The 18,253-nt window shown below is 33.4% G+C and overlaps 1 protein-coding gene across 1 annotated transcript; it reads left to right on the top strand.

The window, feature by feature from the left end:
* Positions 1-10,150: 10,150 nt before the first annotated feature.
* Positions 10,151-13,812, top strand: LOC127086631 (probable calcium-binding protein CML48). Its single transcript, XM_051027418.1, has 5 exons — positions 10,151-10,706; positions 10,798-10,844; positions 12,231-12,406; positions 12,826-12,844; positions 13,360-13,812. The coding sequence occupies exons 1-5, from the start codon at positions 10,325-10,327 to the stop codon at positions 13,468-13,470; spliced, it is 735 nt and encodes a 244-aa protein (XP_050883375.1). The 5' UTR covers positions 10,151-10,324; the 3' UTR covers positions 13,471-13,812.
* The last annotated feature ends 4,441 nt before the right edge of the window (positions 13,813-18,253 follow it).

Raw genomic sequence — 18,253 nt, 5'->3', positions numbered from 1 at the left:
TATATATATATATATATATATATATATGCCTGTGTGTGTGTGTGTGTGTGTGTGAAGCAAAAGGAATGCAAGACGTAAAAAAATGCAAATTTTCCAAGATTTTTAATGTATGTGCTGACCTATGTAAGTCATGTGATGGCACATACGACGTATGTGTCAACATATACAAGAGGCACATCAGACATAAGATATAGGCTTTAAAAATTACTTACATATGTCGACTCATAAATTTTTTTTCTTCTATGTGTCGACACATAGGCCTATTTTTCACATAAAAATCTATTTTTAATGCATGAAACATTTTCTAACCCATTTCACATCACTTACTCATTTGACTCAAATCATGAAATTCTCTTGATTCAAATCTAACTAACTTTATCCATTCATTCTTGGGCTTAATCTCAAGTACATATAAAATCCTTTTGTCATCTCATTTCAAACGATCTTAACAACCTTTACAACTAACACAATATTTACATTGTGATCTTGCGAAGAAAAGAAAACAAACACCCTCTGTTTGTGAAAGTTCAAAACTCTTGCATCTTCAACCTCAAGTTTAATTTCAAATCTTAATCATGAGGGATTTATAATTGATTGAGGGAAACTCCGTCTTGAAACTAATCATTCTTGAAGATTTGATTGAAATTTTCAGGTAGCTTGAGTGATTGACGTTGTTGTCATTGGTGTTGACAAACTCCAGTGAAGAGAAAGAAGTTTGTCTCTCCAGATTACCATGGTAGTGACTATGTGGAAGGATACGAAGAAGGTGAAGTTCCTCTCAAATCTTCAAACAGTTTATCACTAAAGGAATCGGTAGGATCAAAGGGTGATTTCTACACACGAAGGCTTTGAGAAGATTAGTGAAGCTGAAAGATTCAAGAAGCGTGAGTCGAAAGAGTTTGGCATTATGCTATATACAAGTCAAGATCCAGATTGGAGATTTATTTTTCTCAGCAATATTATGGATTAATGATTTTATAAACCCTTGCAATATTTGTCAAAATAAAAAGGAAAAATACATGTTCCAGTGGGAAGCCATTGAAGAGTGCAATAGGAAAAGCGAGGATGAATGCTAAAACACTATAAATCCTAGTGTACTCTCTCTCTCTCTCTCTCTCTCTCTCTCTCTCTCTCCCCCCTACTCTTGCATTTAATTTTCATAGGATATTGTATGCTTAGATATTTCAATTCTAGCATAGTTTATTGTTTATTCATTGGTATCGATTTATTAAGTAAGGTCAGTTTTTTTTGAATTAGTGCCTAATTGAGATGAATTGGTGATTAAATTCTGAGAAACAATTGAAGTTAGAATTCATTGATATTGAATCGTTGTATAAACACACCCCCGTTGAATATACAACTAAACCAATTGAATACCTTTGTGTATCATCATAAAACCATAAATTGGTATTTGAAGATTGAGTAAGTGTTAACGTGATCAAGTCCCAATAAAAGTGTAATCTTCATATTTTTGTTTCAAACCTTCCGCGCGCACTTTTAAGAAACCTCTGATATTCTATTTTTTTGGAAAATCAATTGAATTTTTTAATAAGGGTCTATTCACCCCCTACACACCTCTAGACAATTTTTCTAGTTCCATTTCTCACCTAACATTATCTGTAGTCAAGCTTTAATGTCACATAGGACAACAGTGATGCATGGAGACTATTATGTGAGTAGACTGTTGTCATATTATTGTGAAATGATATCGCTAATAACAGAACAAAGTTATGAGGTAAAGATTGAGTTTCTTGAACAAACACAAGAAACCCTATTAGGTTTTACAAAAAAGAGAGAAAAGGGAATAAAAAGAAAAGAATTGGTTAAAACTGCTTTACTATTCACTTACTCAATAGGGGTTCAAAGATTACAAGTGAATAACAACAATTAACCTTTCTCAACAACCTGAGAGAACTGGTTATTTATAGACTACTAAGCTAACTTAAGCAACAAGCTAACTTAAATAATTGGGATTAAACAAAGGCCTAATTTGATATACTAATTGGAATATAAGTTAACATATTTCAACAACATGATTGAACATACTTCAACTACAACAATGCACAACTTTGTCGAAATATAAAGTTATCCATGTCGAGATTAGAGTTTGATCCAAATTCTCACAAATCTCCACCTTGTAACAAACTCTACAAACATCAAGAGGACAAACTAGATTTCTTCGTGGAGCTTTATCAACTGCATACAATGGAAAAACATACAGCTTGGCAATGTCTTGGAGATCATATCAGCAGCATTGTCTTCAATCAAAACCTTCAGCACTTGGACTTCTCCGTGCTCGATTATCTCTCTAACAAAATGCAACTTCACATCGATGTCCTTGGTTCGCTCATGATAGGTTGAATTCTTTGACATGTGTATAGCACTTTGACTATCATATTTAACAGTGACAACTCGACCTTGAAGTTTCAGCTCTTTAGCAAAACCTTCAAGCCACAATGTTTCTTTCACAACTTCAGTGAGAGAAATATACTCTGCTTCAGTGGTTGATAAGGCAATAACCTTATGAATTTTCACTTTCCAACTGATTTTTGTGCCAAACATAATGAACACATATCCAGAAATAGATTTTATGGAATCCATACAACCTACATAATCAGAGTTGACAAATCCTTCAATTATGACTTTGCTATCACCACCAAAGGCTCCACCATAAATAAGTACTCTATTCAGAGACCAATTTATGTACCTTAGAATCCATTTTAATGCTTACCATTGTGCCTTCCCAGGATTGGCCATATACTTGCTTACAAGGCTCACTCCATACGCTATGTTTGGCCTCGTACATACCATAACATACATCAAAGAACCTACTATACTAGCATATGGAATGCTATTCATATAGGCTCTTTCGACTTCAGTACTAGGATTTTAAGTGAAATTCAACTTGAACTAAGGATTAGTCGATGTTACCATGGACTTTGAATTCGACATATCAAACTTATCGAGAATATTTTTCAGGCATGTCTCTTGAGATAAGCATAATCTCGACTACTTTCTATCTCTCTGGATGTCAATCCCAAGAATCCTGAAGGAAGCTCTCAGATCCTTCATGTCAAACTCCTTATCGAGTTTTAGCCTTCACCTTTGTAACATCTTCAAGATTGTTGCTTTCTATGAGGATGTCATAGACATAAAGCAACAAAATAACAAGTGAATTTCCCGGTCAAAATCTAAAGTAAACACAATGGTCGAACTGGCTCCTAGTGAAACCTATGTGTGCCATGAACTTGTCAAATCTCCTATTCCATTATCGAGGAGATTGTTTCAACCATATAACGACCTATTTAGCTTGCGCACATAATTTTCCTTCACCTTTTATGCATACCCTTTAGGTTGCCTCATCAGGATTGTTTCATCTAGATCACCATACAAGAAGGAAGTCTTCACATCCATCTGTTCAAGTTCTAGGTCAAACTTCTCCACCATAGAAAGCAACATTCAAATGGATCTATATTTTACAATAGATGAGAACACATCATTGAAGTCAACACCTTCTTTCCGAGTGAACCCCCTAGCAACCAACCTTGCCTTGAATCTCTTCGACATCACTCATTCGATTCCTTCTTTAACCTTGAAGATCCATTTACATCTGACTAACCTGGCCCCTGCGGGTTTCTCGATCAACTCCCAAATGTTGTTATCATGAAGAGATTTCATCTCATCATCCATGGCTTTCAGTCACTCAGTCTTGTTTCGACTCCTCCCAGCCTCCTTGTAATCTCTAGGTTCTTCATCAAGGGCCTAACTTGCAGAGATTAAGGTGAATGCTATGAGATATTCATAACCAAGTCTCTGAGGTGGATTGACGACTCTTCTTGGCCCATCTCTTTCCAACAGGTAGTTATTATCAGTCTCCTCATCTTCGACAACAACTTTTGCTTCTTCTTCGACTTCATCTGGGTTATGCAATTTAGCATCAACATGCTCCACCTCAACAAGAATCTCTTCTTGTTCCAGCTCTTCTTTAGAGATCTTGGTACTTCGACCAATGTTATCAATTTTCTTGAACGTCATTTCTGCTTCATTAAAAACTACATCTCGATTTGTGATACACCTCATGTGACCTGGCTCTAGACACCACATCCTATAAGCTTTGACTCCTTCAAGTTATCCAAGGAACATACATCTCAGAGCTCTAGGTTTGAGTTTGTCTTTCCTAATATGAGCACACACTAAATAGCCAAATACTCTAAGTAGGTCGAGATTAGGTCGATTTTTCGACCAGACTTCTTCAAATGTCTTCATCCCCAAAACTGTCGACGTACAATTATTTATCAAGTAAGTTGCAGTCATGACGGTCTCAACCTAAAACACCTTCTTTAATCTAGAACTAACCAACATGCATCTAACCCTTTCTAAAATGGTTCGATTAAACCTTTCAGCCAAACCATTTTATTGGGGAAGACCTACAATAGTTTTGTTCCTTGCAATACCATACGCAACACAATAATTGTCGAAAGCCTCATTTCAAAATTCAATACCATTGTCCATCCTCAACCTCTAGACCTTCTTGCCAGTTTGGTTTTCGACCAGGGTCTTCCAACTCTTGAAAATTTCAAAAGTTTCATCCTTAGCTTTCTAAATGAATGCCCATAACTTTATGGAATAATCATCAACTATGGATAGGAAATAATTTTCATCTGAATGTGAAGGATTCCTTGTAGGCCCCCAAATATTAGCATGAATGTAATCAAGAGATCCATGTTTTCTTTATTTACCTTTTTAAAACTTCATTCTACAGGATTTACCAAATACACAACATTCACAGAACTCTAGTTTTTCGACCTTGTCACCACACATCATATTTGTTTTCGACAATTCGACCAGACCTTTTTCACTGACATGACCAAGTCTCTTGTGCCATAGCTCAGTCTTCGACATAGGTTTTGTGGATGCCATATCTGTTGAACCACTTAGAACCTCAGCCTCAAGGGTATACAAGCCTTATTTATTCACGCCTCTCAAGACTTCCTTCGATCCCTTCATTACCCTTAGGATACTTTTCTCTCCTTTGAAAATATATCCTTTCTTGTTGAATTCACCAAGAGAAATCAAATTTATTTTAAGATCAGGTACATACCTGACATCAGTCAATAACTTTATTGACTCATCATGGAGCTTGAATCTCACAGATCCAATACCTGTAATTTTGTATACTTTGTTGTTTCCCAGCAACACTAATCCACCATCTTGATCACATAATTCCTTAAACACATCCTTGTTTGGAGTCATGTGCCAAGTACAACCTAAATCCATAATCCACTCCTTGCTAGAGTCACTGCTTGAAACCACCAGGACATCAGATGATTCATAACCATCTTGCACAATGACTGTATTACCATTATCCTTTCTCCCATGATTGTTCAGTTGATCAGGGGATAACTTTCTTGTATAAACCTCTTCCTTACAATGGTAACACTTAATAGCAGGAGCATTACCACCATAAGAATTCTGTATAACTTTACCCTTCTTCTTCTCAAACCTACCATCTTTCTTCAAGAATTTTTCCTTTAATGGATCCTTCACCACCTGTCAATGACTTGTGCTCATTTCGTTCGTTCAAGTCCTTAGAGTACGAGGCAGGTTGAACATCTTCAAAGGTAAACGAATTTATTCCATACAAGAGAGTTTCTTTGAAGTGAGCATGAGACTTAAGTAAAGCACATAACAAAAACAACGCTTGATCTTCATCATCAATCTTGACCTCGATATTATCAAGATTAGGAATCAACTTGTTGAACGTCCCAACTGCTCAGCCAAGACTTTGTCTTCACTCATCTTGAATGAATACAAAGCTTACTTCAGGTACATGCTTATCACTAAGGCTCAATACAATGGTATTGTGGGCTTTTTCGACCATCATCGTCTTCTCCTTCTCCAAGAGAGCAGCATCCATGTTCTTTGATCCTTTCAACACTTCTAACAAATCTTGCTGAACTAGTAGGGCTTGCATATTCAAGTGCCACAAACCGAAATCATTCACACCAGTGAATTTCTCAATCTCATACACTATTGACGACATCTTCTTCTCCATGCTCACTGCACCAGTTTATTATGAAACGATGTCGCCAATAACAGAACAAAGTTATGAGATAAATATTGAGTTTCTTGAACAAACACAAGAAACCCTATTAGGTTTTACAAAAGAGAGAGAAAATGGAAGAAGAAGAAAATAATTGGTTATAACTGCTTTTACTATTCACTTACTCAATAAGGGTTCAAAGATTACAAGTGAGTAACAACAATTAACCTCTCTCAACAACCTGATAGAACTAGTCTATTTATATATTACTAAGCCAATTTAAACAATTGAGCTTAAATAAAGGCCTAATTCGACATACTAACTTAGAATACAAGTTAACATATTTTAACAATATACTTGAACAGACTTCGACTACAACATGCACAACTCCGGTCAAAATATCAAGCTATCCCTGTCGAGATTAGAGTTTGATCCAAATTTTCACACGTATCTCACGGGTCATGGATATGAGATATCAAGTCTTCACATAAGTATAAATATTAGGAGTAATATTTATATTGGATTGACCCACAATGAGAATACTTCATAATGATAGTGGTGTATACCATCATTTGACCTGAAACCACTATGGACTTTAGATGTGGATTCAAGTACTTTATTGTAAATCAAACATTTTTCATAATAGAATAACCATAAAGATGGTTGACGGATGCTCCACAAATCATGTTGAGGGACATAGTGACCTAGACGATATTTTACCCTCATACATTTACATGAGTAATAATATCCATGGGTCACTTGATAGAGTATGATTGTAAAATGCATGGTCATAATCAAATAAGTCAATATGAGATATTGAGCTTATTTATTTATTATCAAATATACTCGGGATCAAGGAATATAATATTGGACTATACATGGGTGACATACACTAGCCTTGTGTTCAATATAGATATAATGGCATAACATGATCATTATCATAGAAAAGGTATGTCATATCACATGACATTCTCGTCACTTGGATACCACTCACTTTTTATAATGTTAAGTAAGTTATTTAATAGTATTGCAAACGTTACAAGAATCTAGATGGTCACACGTAGGGTCGTCAAAATGGGTCAGACCATTTCGGCCGACCTGCCAAGCCCGAAAAATCATAGGGTTTGTGTCTTAAAAATTATAGCTCATATTTTTCAGGGCTCTTTTAGCCCGACCCTAAAAAGCCCACTACTCATTAGGATCAGCCCGTATGGACCGCGTGTAGCCCATTAGACCCAGATAACTCTAAATTTTAAAAAAATATATTAATACTTATATTGTCTCACTCTAAAACAACACATTGATTTTTCTCACCTCACTAATTTTTATCTTTATTTTATTCTTGTTTTCTCTTTTAAATATTATACATTAATATAATCAAATCAATGTAATATTTGAGCCATATTACAATATTATTTTTTGGCCATGTCCTAAAAAGCCCGAGACCCATCAGGAGCGGTCTGTTTAGGACTGGGTAGCTCGTTTTGAGAGTTCTAATCACACACATAGAGTACTGATAATGGAATGAATTATTAAATTAAATAAGATTTAGTTTAATTATATGTTAATAGTATTTAATTTATTTAATAAATTAACACATATATAATTTATTTGATAAAATATGATTTAATTAAATAAAAGATAATTAATTGTTAATTAAATTAAATTTAATATAATGTAATTATTTATTTTATTCAATTAAAAGAATTTAATTAAATATAAATAAGATTGAAGTTAGTTTTGAAAAAGTATAAAATAAACGCATTGTGGTTTTAATAGCTCTCTATAAATAGATAAGTTTTTACCCCATAAATCATTAATTTAGTTTTTATTATTTTAAGGCTTTATTTGATAAAAATAGCGGTTGACTGATAAGTTAGCTTATAGTTTATGACTAATGACTGATAGGTTATATCTTATAATTGTTGGTTGATGATTGATAGTTGATAAGTTAATTGAAGTGTTTGGTAAAATTAACGGTTCAACTAACTTATAAATGTAAAATCGCATAAAAGACATTTAATACATATTTATTTTATTTTAAATTAAATTTAAAGGATAAATAAGGGCTTTTTTTAAAATAATAAGGATAAAAGTTGAAGAAAATATGATAAACTATAAGGTATAAGCTAAAATGCTATTTGAAATAGAGTCTGAAAGTAAGTTATATACTAGTAAAATAAGCTATAAATTCATGATGAAAAACGGTTACCAAACAGGTCTAAATTGTCATATGAGCTTATAAGCTATAATCTCAAAAAATTGACTTATCAAACAAAGCCTAAAAAACGGCTAGAAACAAAGCCTAAAAAACGGCTAGCACCGCCTTCCACTTTGCACTCACGTGGACTTCGTAGAGACGATGATATTTTCCACGTTCGTGATCATAGATAAAGTACGTTTCAATTTTTTATTTATAATCCTAACTATGTTTGCTTTGTGATTAATGATTTAATCAAAATTCGTTTATTGGGATTGTTCCGCTAAAAAATATTTTTTTTTTGAAAAATCCCTCATAAATCCATTCAGTAGAATAAATCCTTTATTGACGTATTATACCATATTAAATGAACAACGATACATAAGAAAGGAAAAGAGATAGTTTAAGCAATATGTTCTTGCTTTAATAATATGTGTACATTACATTTGAGATGACTCAAGGCTTACATTTATTCATGTTGAGTTCATCAAGTTAGTTACAAACTCTAGCTTTCATAACTAACTCGCTAACCATCTAATCAACTTTTTAAAGATAACAGACTTGTATGTAGGGATGGTAAAACGGGTTTGATCCATTAAACATGTTCATTTTTCTTGCACTTTAGTGTGGAATGGACAAAAGATTTAAACTCTCATCCTCTAATGTGCAGCTTGTCTCACCCCGTTTTGTGTGTTTTTGCGGGCATAAACATTAACATAATTTTATGTATTTATAGACTTAAAAGGTGCAATGGCTGCGAGCCTGCCTCGCCTGGCTCGTACTTTAGTGATGGACAAACTAAAATTTTAGGTCTGCACCCTTATCTATGTCTGCCCCCTTCTTTTTCCATTTTTTGCGGGCTTTTACAGCATGGATCTAAATGAGACGAGAATGGCCGTTTTCCAGCCCCACTTATTTATAGTTGATCTATTCTCCAATACATGACACTCATTCCGTTTCAAAATGATAATAGTTAGAAAATAAAATTTGTTTCAAAATAAATGTCATTCTCACATTTTAATGTAAAAATGATTGTGAATTTTTCAATTGTGTTTTTTAATTAATATTTTGTACACTAATTCCAACATATTTATAAGCTTAATTTACTAAAAGCATAATGTTTTATGACAATATTATTGTATTTTTTAATCTATTTGCAAAAATCTTAAACCACATTATTTTTAAACGGATTGAGTAATCTTATTTTAATATATTTATCATCGCTATGTTGAATTTTTCATATTTCTAGGATTAAAATATTCAAGAACACATTATATATCTAAAATTTTTTTTATAAAAATAATTTTCAAAATATTATAATATTTTTTAAATTTATTTTTTTAATTGAAAAAATAAGTTTAACATCCTATAACACAAACATACATTATTGAAGACCAAACAATAGTCGAAATTAAATTTTAAAAAAAAATTATATTTCAAAAATAATTTTTATTAAAAAACTATTTAAAATAGCTTCAAATTGTAATTTTTTAAAATTTTAATATTAAAAAAAATTCAATAAAATTATAAAATATCTAAAATAATATTTTAAAAATAACTATCTAAACCAAATTTTCATTTAAATTTTTTATAAATTTTTTTTATAAATATTTTTAAAATAAAATATGTAACACTATATGACTTATTTTAAAAAATTTAAAATAATGAACTCAATATTTCAAAGTATTTGAACATATTGAACTCAATTTTACGTGTCTGCCAGCGTTCTATTATTTTATTGTTGCGACTGCCATGTCGACTGCTATTATTGACCAAGTTGCCACTAAAAAAAAGCCTTTACTAGTATTTTCGGATTGAAACGTTAGAATTTAAACTTGCTCCTATTTTGTTACAAATGCAAAATAAACTTTATTTATAATTATAAGATTCTCATTGTTAATTGCTAGACCAAAAAAAAGTGCATTTAAAAACGTTAAGTTAATTTTGCTTATATTGAACACGTAACCGAGTAACTCAAAACAAAATAAACTTGTCTTCATATCGCTCTGGTTTTGAGTTTTTCTCTTTCAATTTTTCAATCAAATCGAAATCGAAGCTATCTAGTAGTTTATCTCCCAACCATGTCTTCTTCATACGGTCGATACAATTCTCAATCTTACGCTCCATCTGCACCCGAGTTACCTCCACCTTCTAACCACACCCCTCCTAGTAACTCCTACACCCAAACCTCACCCCCCTCTTCTAACTACAACAACTACCCATCCTATGGTTATCCTCCACCTTCTTCCTATGTTTCTTCATCTTCTGGATATTCCAATTTTCCGCCGGGAACAAACCCTGATGTTATTAGGAGCTTTCAGATGGTAGATAGAGATCGAAGCGGTTTCATCGATGATACAGAATTGCAGCAAGCTCTTTCTTCTTCTTTTCATAATTTTAACCTAAGAACTATTCGTCTTCTTATCTTTCTCTTTAAACATCCCAATGAGTCCCTCAGAATTGGTAACCTTTTTATTTTTATTTTTATTTTTTTACTTTTTTTTTCTGGGGAATTTTGTTGTTTTCAATTTTTAGTTGCTTTTTTCTGTTATAGGGCCAAAGGAATTTACGGAGCTTTGGAGTTGCCTTGGTCACTGGCGAGTAAGTCTCTTTTTCATTCTTTGTATGTATATTATCTACTACTCATAAATAGTTATTAGTTTTTTGTGAAACAATTTAGTTATTTGCATCTAGTGTTAAAAGTCCCAACTCTGTGTTTATAAATAGGGGACAGTCATCCTCTTATAAGGCGGTTTTTTAGTGTTGAGTTAGGTCCAACCACATTTTTCCAGCTATAGAACCGCACACCATTTATTTCCACATTTCAGTAGTCCTGAGCATGAGGGTGTGTGTTAAAAGTCCATCGAATATTATATATGGCTTGAATACGTGTTTATAAGTGGAGGCAATCTTCATCCTATAAGCTGGTTTTGTCTGGTTGAATTAACACCTAGAATGGAAGCCATATTGATAGAAAATAAGTGATTTATGATGAATTAGACAATATTTTCCCTTTAGATGGGTTTTTGAGTTGAGTTGGGCTTAACCCATTTTGAATTTGGAGTATGTATGGTTCTCCGGTAAAAACAATTGATTTGAGTTAAAAGTGAGTTAATGTAAAGTGATTTATGTTTGAATAACTTTATTAAAATTGAGTTGAACCATAAATTTCAAAGTAAAACACAAGTTTACACTCAAAAGATACAAATTATATTTTCAAGTAGAATCAATTTTGGAGGCAGAATCAATTCTACTTTAGAAGAATCTAACACTTCAAAATCATTCCAAAGTCAATTCTACACCTCTAGAATTACTTTTGATTTTTCTGAAAAGTTAAACCAATCATGCACTTAGATTTGGTGGTGTAAAGTCTATTCCAATGCTTATATGGCCAATGCAACTTGGGAAGATTGTTAGTTTCTTATGCAGGATTGTAAAGGATAAAATCCAGTGTAGCAAATTTTTTCAGTTCATATACTATTCTTGTAGCTAGCTTCCATCTAAAACACTAAAGCATGTTTTTTTTTTGTTATATACTGTCTTGTTTGAGTTTTGTCAAATTTTGTTACTTGGCCAGCTTCCATCTAAAACACCTTAGCATGTTTTGATGTTATGTAATTTAGTGTTGTCAAATATCGACCATGGCCAATTGCGGAGGCGGGATTTTTACAACCGTCATGGCCAATTTGTGAAAGATGGTGGGTTTTGGCTCTCAGCCATGGTCCGTCATCCGCCATCGATAACATTGATGTACCCTCCTTTCTGAGTTGTGCAAAATTTTGTTAAGATGGAATTGATTATTGGAACACATATGTTATGTCTTAGTTGACCAATAATGTGAAGTATTTTACATTATCACTAAACATTTGTGTCACCCCATTAGCTAAGTTCTTAACATTTTTAGTGAAAACTGTTACTCCTTCCGTCTCAAAATAAAAGTCTTTTAAGATTGTTGCACAGAGATTAACATTTGTACTTTGCTTGTAGGGCATATTTGAGAGATATGACAAAGATAGGAGTGGGAAAATTGATCCATTAGAGCTAAGAGATGCTCTGTATGGTATTGGCTATGCAGTACCTGCCTCAGTTCTACAACTTTTGCTTTCAAAGTACAGTGATGGAAGTAGTAGAAGGGTTGAACTCGGGTTCGACAGTTTTGTCGAGTAAGAAATTTTATCTGGATCTGTCAAGTGCTTATTTTATTACTCTAATTTTATTAGAAAAAAGTAAACTTCAATTTTCTCTTGAAAGATTCTTAGAGCTCTAATTTGGCCCTGAATTTTTTTTATACCACATTGTTCTTAAGATTATGCATGGAATGGAACAAATTGACATGAAATTATCATTTTCTTGTTTAGATACGTGTATAATGGAATAAAATAGTTGAAAGACTTGCTGTATACTGGGACTGACCAAACTAATGTCATGTAACGATAAAAATCATCCTTTGAGAATCATTTTGATGCTGCTAATATGTCAAGTGCCAAATTGATCTTTTGAAATATTTCAAGAACCAAATTGTAGTTTATTCTATTTGGAAATGTCCTCAAATATCTCACGTTCTGTTGTTGGGTTTGTGCAGGTGTGGGATGATTATCAAGGTAAAACTCATCGAGCTTTTGAAGCTAAGGACGTGCCTCTGATATCTATATTTCTTCATTTGTGTTTATTATTCTTCTCTTCCATACATTCTCCATGATTTTTAGTTCAAGTAACTGGTTTGGGACAGAGATTTTTATCCATTAACATTCTTGTGCATTGTCTTGATTATATATCGAGGTCTGGGAGCTAAGGACATGCATCTCTATATCTAAATTTCTTCATCTGTGTTTCTTATTCTAAACTCCTCTTCCATCGATATATGCCGATTAACCTCCTCCACGGTTTTAGTTTGAATGTCTGCTGCATTTGCATGCATTGTCTTGATTCTGTGATATGTGATAGGAAATAAACATCAGGGTGGCATTTTATATCCATTATATTTTGCGAAAGAAAATAGGAAGGCATAAGCATGTTGCAACATTTATTCGATTCACCGAGATTTGCATTTTCAGTCAAGTGTTGCCCCTCCAATTTACATGTTTGCTACATTGCTGATTATTTTTTCCATTTTCAGGGTCTGACTGACAAATTTAAGGTTAAGGACAGGCGTTACTCGGGATCAGCTACACTTTCGTATGACGAATTTATGTCTATGGTCATTCCTTTCCTTGTATCTTATGATTGAGAAGTTGTGCTCCTCATCTTCAAGTTTTCTTAGTTTTTGGTGCTACATTCAATTGATTGTTTTATGAGTTTGGTTGTGCATAAAATTTTAAGCTGTAATTATCTGTTCTATTCTGCTTTGTTTGAGCCATAAGCTAAGAAAAGTTATTAAACACATGTAAGTAAGCAATGTAATAAGTTGGACTGTAGTTAATAGAGCTTAAATGTGGTTATTAGAGATATGCAACAATGCTAGTACAGAGAGTTATGTTTTAACACTGGATTAAGTTGTTTGGATAACTCTATTTTACAGTAGTTCTGTAATGAACTGCATCTATAATTTGGATGTGTCTTTCTTTGGATAGATTATGTCGCAAAAAAGGTTGCTTTGTTGTACACTCATCAATCTACACTTCAAATATTCAAAATTGCTATATGTTACAAAATTCTTTAAAATATTCAATGATGCTATATGTCGCAAAAGACACTACCTTGCATGATTGTTGACATGTTTGTTTATTTTAGAAAATCAAGAAATGATCGTTGGAGCGTAGATATGGGACGACAATGCCATTGTTGGCATGTTGACAATTGATCATATAAAAATACTCTTGAATTTTCTGTTTTGCTATCGATTTAGATCCAGATGAAATAAAGCAATGAGTTTTTTCAATTTAGATGAATGTTTCTTCAATTGAAGACTTTATTGTCTTAATTAGAATCATCTACACTATTTTAAGAACTTATTTTTGGATTGATATTTCCCAGTAGAATTCAGTTATTTTTTCTATGGTTGCAATATTAGAATCTTCATCTTAATCGGCAACTGGATTGAAATCCAAACCTTCGGCGGAAGATGCATCTTCATGCCCCATAATCATAATAATCAATAGAAATTTCGTCTTCACCCCTTATCCCTTAAGTAATTACAATTATGGGTGGCAAACGGGCATATGTCCGCCCCGTTTAGGTCCGTTCTACAAAAACCCGCAAAAAAATAGGATGGGTCGGAGCGGACATAGTTGAGGATGCGGGTTTAAAATCTAGACTTGTTCCACAAAAAAGTGAGAGCGGGACGGGGAAAGCATGTGGGCATTGCACTTTTTAAGTCTAAAAAAGCAAAAGTTTATATAAATGCTCACGCTCGCAAAAGCCTACGAAAAAAAGGGAGCGGGGCGGACACATTAGAGGGTGACGGCTTAAATTTTTGCCCTGTCCTGCACTAAAGTACGGGCAAAATGAGCATGTCCAACGGGCCGAATCCGTTTTGCCACCCCTAATTACGATATTGCTCTTATACTACATTATGAACCATAGGATTGTGGAGACGAAGATCCATCTCATCCTTAAACTTTAAGAGTTTAATCCAAAGACAAAATCTTTAAAATTCATATTGATAGAATTGATAGGTAGAGTAGAGAGATGCATTTTCAGATCTAACTAATTTTTAAAAGTCTGAATTATTAGTAATAATTTGTTTCAAATGTTTGCATTATATATAGAAGACTAGTTGACCTATAATAGCAGTTTTTTTGTCAAATAGCATAATGACCTTTTAGAGGTGAACAAAGTGATATGCTCTTACATTTGATATTTTTACATATCTATCAACTAAGCTGCTTTAACAGAACACCTGCAATAGCATTTTGACAATACTCAAGTTGACACGTCTCATTCTTGAGCTTAGGCCTAATACTTAATATAATAAACCCACATCCCCATCAACAAACTCAAGGGGAGTTATAACAACTCTGGTTTGTGCCTTAGTGCTAGAAATGAGTAGAAGGGAGAGGTTTGGTAAGGGCATCAACCTACAAATGTGGAGAATATGAAGTTGTTTGGCAAAAACTTTCTCCCTTAAAAAGAAGAGATCAATCTCCATGTGCTTGATTCTAAAGTGAAGTTATGTTCTTTAGGGGACAGATGTCGAACACGATGCTCCATCTACGAGTACGACAAGATACACCATAAATAATACACTAACTAATAATAGATGATGAAGTAAAAAAGCAAGAAAGAACACAATCAAATTGTTTACCTAGTTCGGTGAAACTACACCTACGTCTGGGGGGTTGAGTCCACAGTCCAAGAAAAGAAATTCACTATTAGTAGTTTAATATATTTAGACTTACAAGCAACAACAAATCCTATGTTGTTCAATGCCTCTTCGTAACACTACCCAATGGCTTTCTATTTAGAGTCTATCCCTAAATATGAGAACCTACTCATTTTCTTCTCTGCCACAATCCCAACGATAGAAGCAAACAACCACTAAACCCTAGTGATCAACTTCAATCTTCACAAGATAAAGAATGTTGAAAGATATAACTCAACTAGACAAATCTTCTATGCCAAGTTACTGAAACATAGAGGTGTACATAAACAATGTTGATTACAACTCAACTAGACAAACCTTCTATGCCAAATTTCCGAAACATAGAGGTATACATAAAGATTCAACACTAATTCTATTAGGGCATTAACGTGAATACATAACACAAAACTTAAACACTCTAAGATATTTAATGGGAGTGTTTGCTTTCTAATTTAGGTTTGAGTTACATAAAACTTAAACACTCTAAGATATTTAATGGGAGTGTTTGCTTTCTAATTTAGGTTTGAGTTCTTTTATATAGCAATGTAACTTTGGGCTTTTCTCCTTGGATAATATCTTTGAATCCGTCTAGAATTAATGCAGAATCAGTTTAAAACGCAAGATTATAGCGCCTGTTGCATAAGGCTCAAATGGCGTACCAACATGCTATAACATCGTGTAATTCCCTAGAATGATTTCAGGATTATCGACTAACCCCACAAACCAACCACGAGTCTTTTCAACATGTTTTGTCCTCACTCACACGCTTTCCGAAAAACTTTCCAGAAGGTCATCCATCCAAATACTACTCCAAGTTAAGCACGCTTAACTATTGAGTTCTTATCTGTTAGGCTACCGAAAAGAAGGGGCATCTTGTTGGTATAGGTAGTACCTATTAATCCTTATAAGTCTTCCTTCAACCATACAGTCCCATACATACACAACCTCAAGATCCCTCTCATTCTGATGTGAATTCTGTAAGTTTAAGGAGTGCCTTAGAGGGGGGGGGGGGGGGGGGTGAATGAGGCACTTAGACGATTTTCCACGGTTTATTGAGTTTTACTTTCTTGAGATGCTTATGTGATGAAAAAGCAGTAAAGTGCGGAAAGTAAAGAACACCACGATGTATAGTGGTTCCCCTCACAGATTGAGAGTACTCCACTCCCCTTTCAACACGAAAGAGAATTCACTATCTGTTATGACTTGTACACGACAGACATAATCACCAAGAACAACCTCTTGTGATTCACCAAGTTGATATGAGAACAATCCTCTCAAACTCAACTCTCTTGCTTCCAACAATCCTGGACAACAAGGTGTTTACAAAACACACAATCTTATTTTTTAACAACTCTAAAAAATAAGATATGGATTACAACAATAGATTGAATGTAAAGTTTGTAGTATAATGATCACTCAAAGTGATATATCAATTTGTTTGATCTTCTCTTCCAATGAAAATAATTCACAACACAAAAATATTAGATTGCTCAAGAATTTTCTGTTTTGAATGATATGAAAATATGCAGAAAAATCTTGAATGAAGATTTAAAACAATAAGTCTGAATTCTGAAAATTCTAAGAGATTGATTGGAAGAGGTGAAATTTGAATTTGAAGGATCATGTATTTATATGCACATAACACCTCAAATGAAACATGGTAGTGTTCTAAAAGAATCATGAACAATTGTCAAAGATGAAATGAAAAGATTCCATGAAAAGGTGTATGAACAGCCACTGATTTTTCAGAAACGCACAATGGTAAATCGATTTACATAATGGGTAAATCGATTACCCTGTTGCAACGTTTAAAATTTTTCAAAATCTTTCAGTGGTAAATCGATTTCCCTAAGAGGTAAATCGATTTACCTAGTTAAAAAACTTAAAATTTCGCTTCTGGAAAAGTAATGCTCCAGTGGTAAATCGATTTCCCTAAGTGAAAAAATTAATTTTTGCTTTTAAAAAATTTGTAAGCTTCAGTGGTAAATCGATTTCCCTTAAAGGTAAATCGATTTACCCAGTTTGAAAAATGAGAAATATGATTCTAAGACATTTTCCATGCACTATAAAAAGTTATGCAATAGCCATATGAATACTTGAGCATCTAAGACTTTTAGTGAAAGTAAGTATTCTCATCATACCTTCTTGAAGTGAAAAGCTTAACTTCTTGAATCAAGATGCTTTATCATAGAATAAAACCTTTGCCTTCTTGTTGCTTGGAGTTTTGTCTTCATCAAAAACATTCATCATAGAGAAGCTTGACTTCATATTCTCCCCCTTTTTGATGATGACAAATAATCCTCTATGATGCGTGCAATTTCCGGAAACGAAAATTTCTCCCCCTGAGATGTATAACTCCCCCTAAATTTGAGAAGCTTATGATCATGTTGGCTTGATCATCTTGAAGGAGATTTGTATCATTTGTACCTTAGGAAATTCACAAGCATACAAGCATAATTCATAACACCTTTCTCCCCCTTTGACATTATCAAAAATAAGGGAAAGATGGGTGAAAGATAATCACATGACAAATATAAAATAGAATATACAACATAACTTGTAACAAATACCCTTAAGAGGTTAGAAAGCACAAAAAGAGAAAAGTTTCAGGGGTAAATCGATTTACATCATGGGTAAATCGATTTACCTAGTTCAAAATATGCCAAATACGAAAAAAACAATGCTACTGTTTTATGGGTAAATCGATTTA

This window comes from Lathyrus oleraceus, chromosome 5, assembly GCF_024323335.1.
Source record: "Lathyrus oleraceus cultivar Zhongwan6 chromosome 5, CAAS_Psat_ZW6_1.0, whole genome shotgun sequence".
Taxonomy (NCBI): Eukaryota; Viridiplantae; Streptophyta; class Magnoliopsida; order Fabales; family Fabaceae; genus Lathyrus; species Lathyrus oleraceus.
The sequence above is the reverse complement of the archived record's forward strand: the minus strand, read 5'-3'. Positions and strand labels throughout refer to the sequence as shown.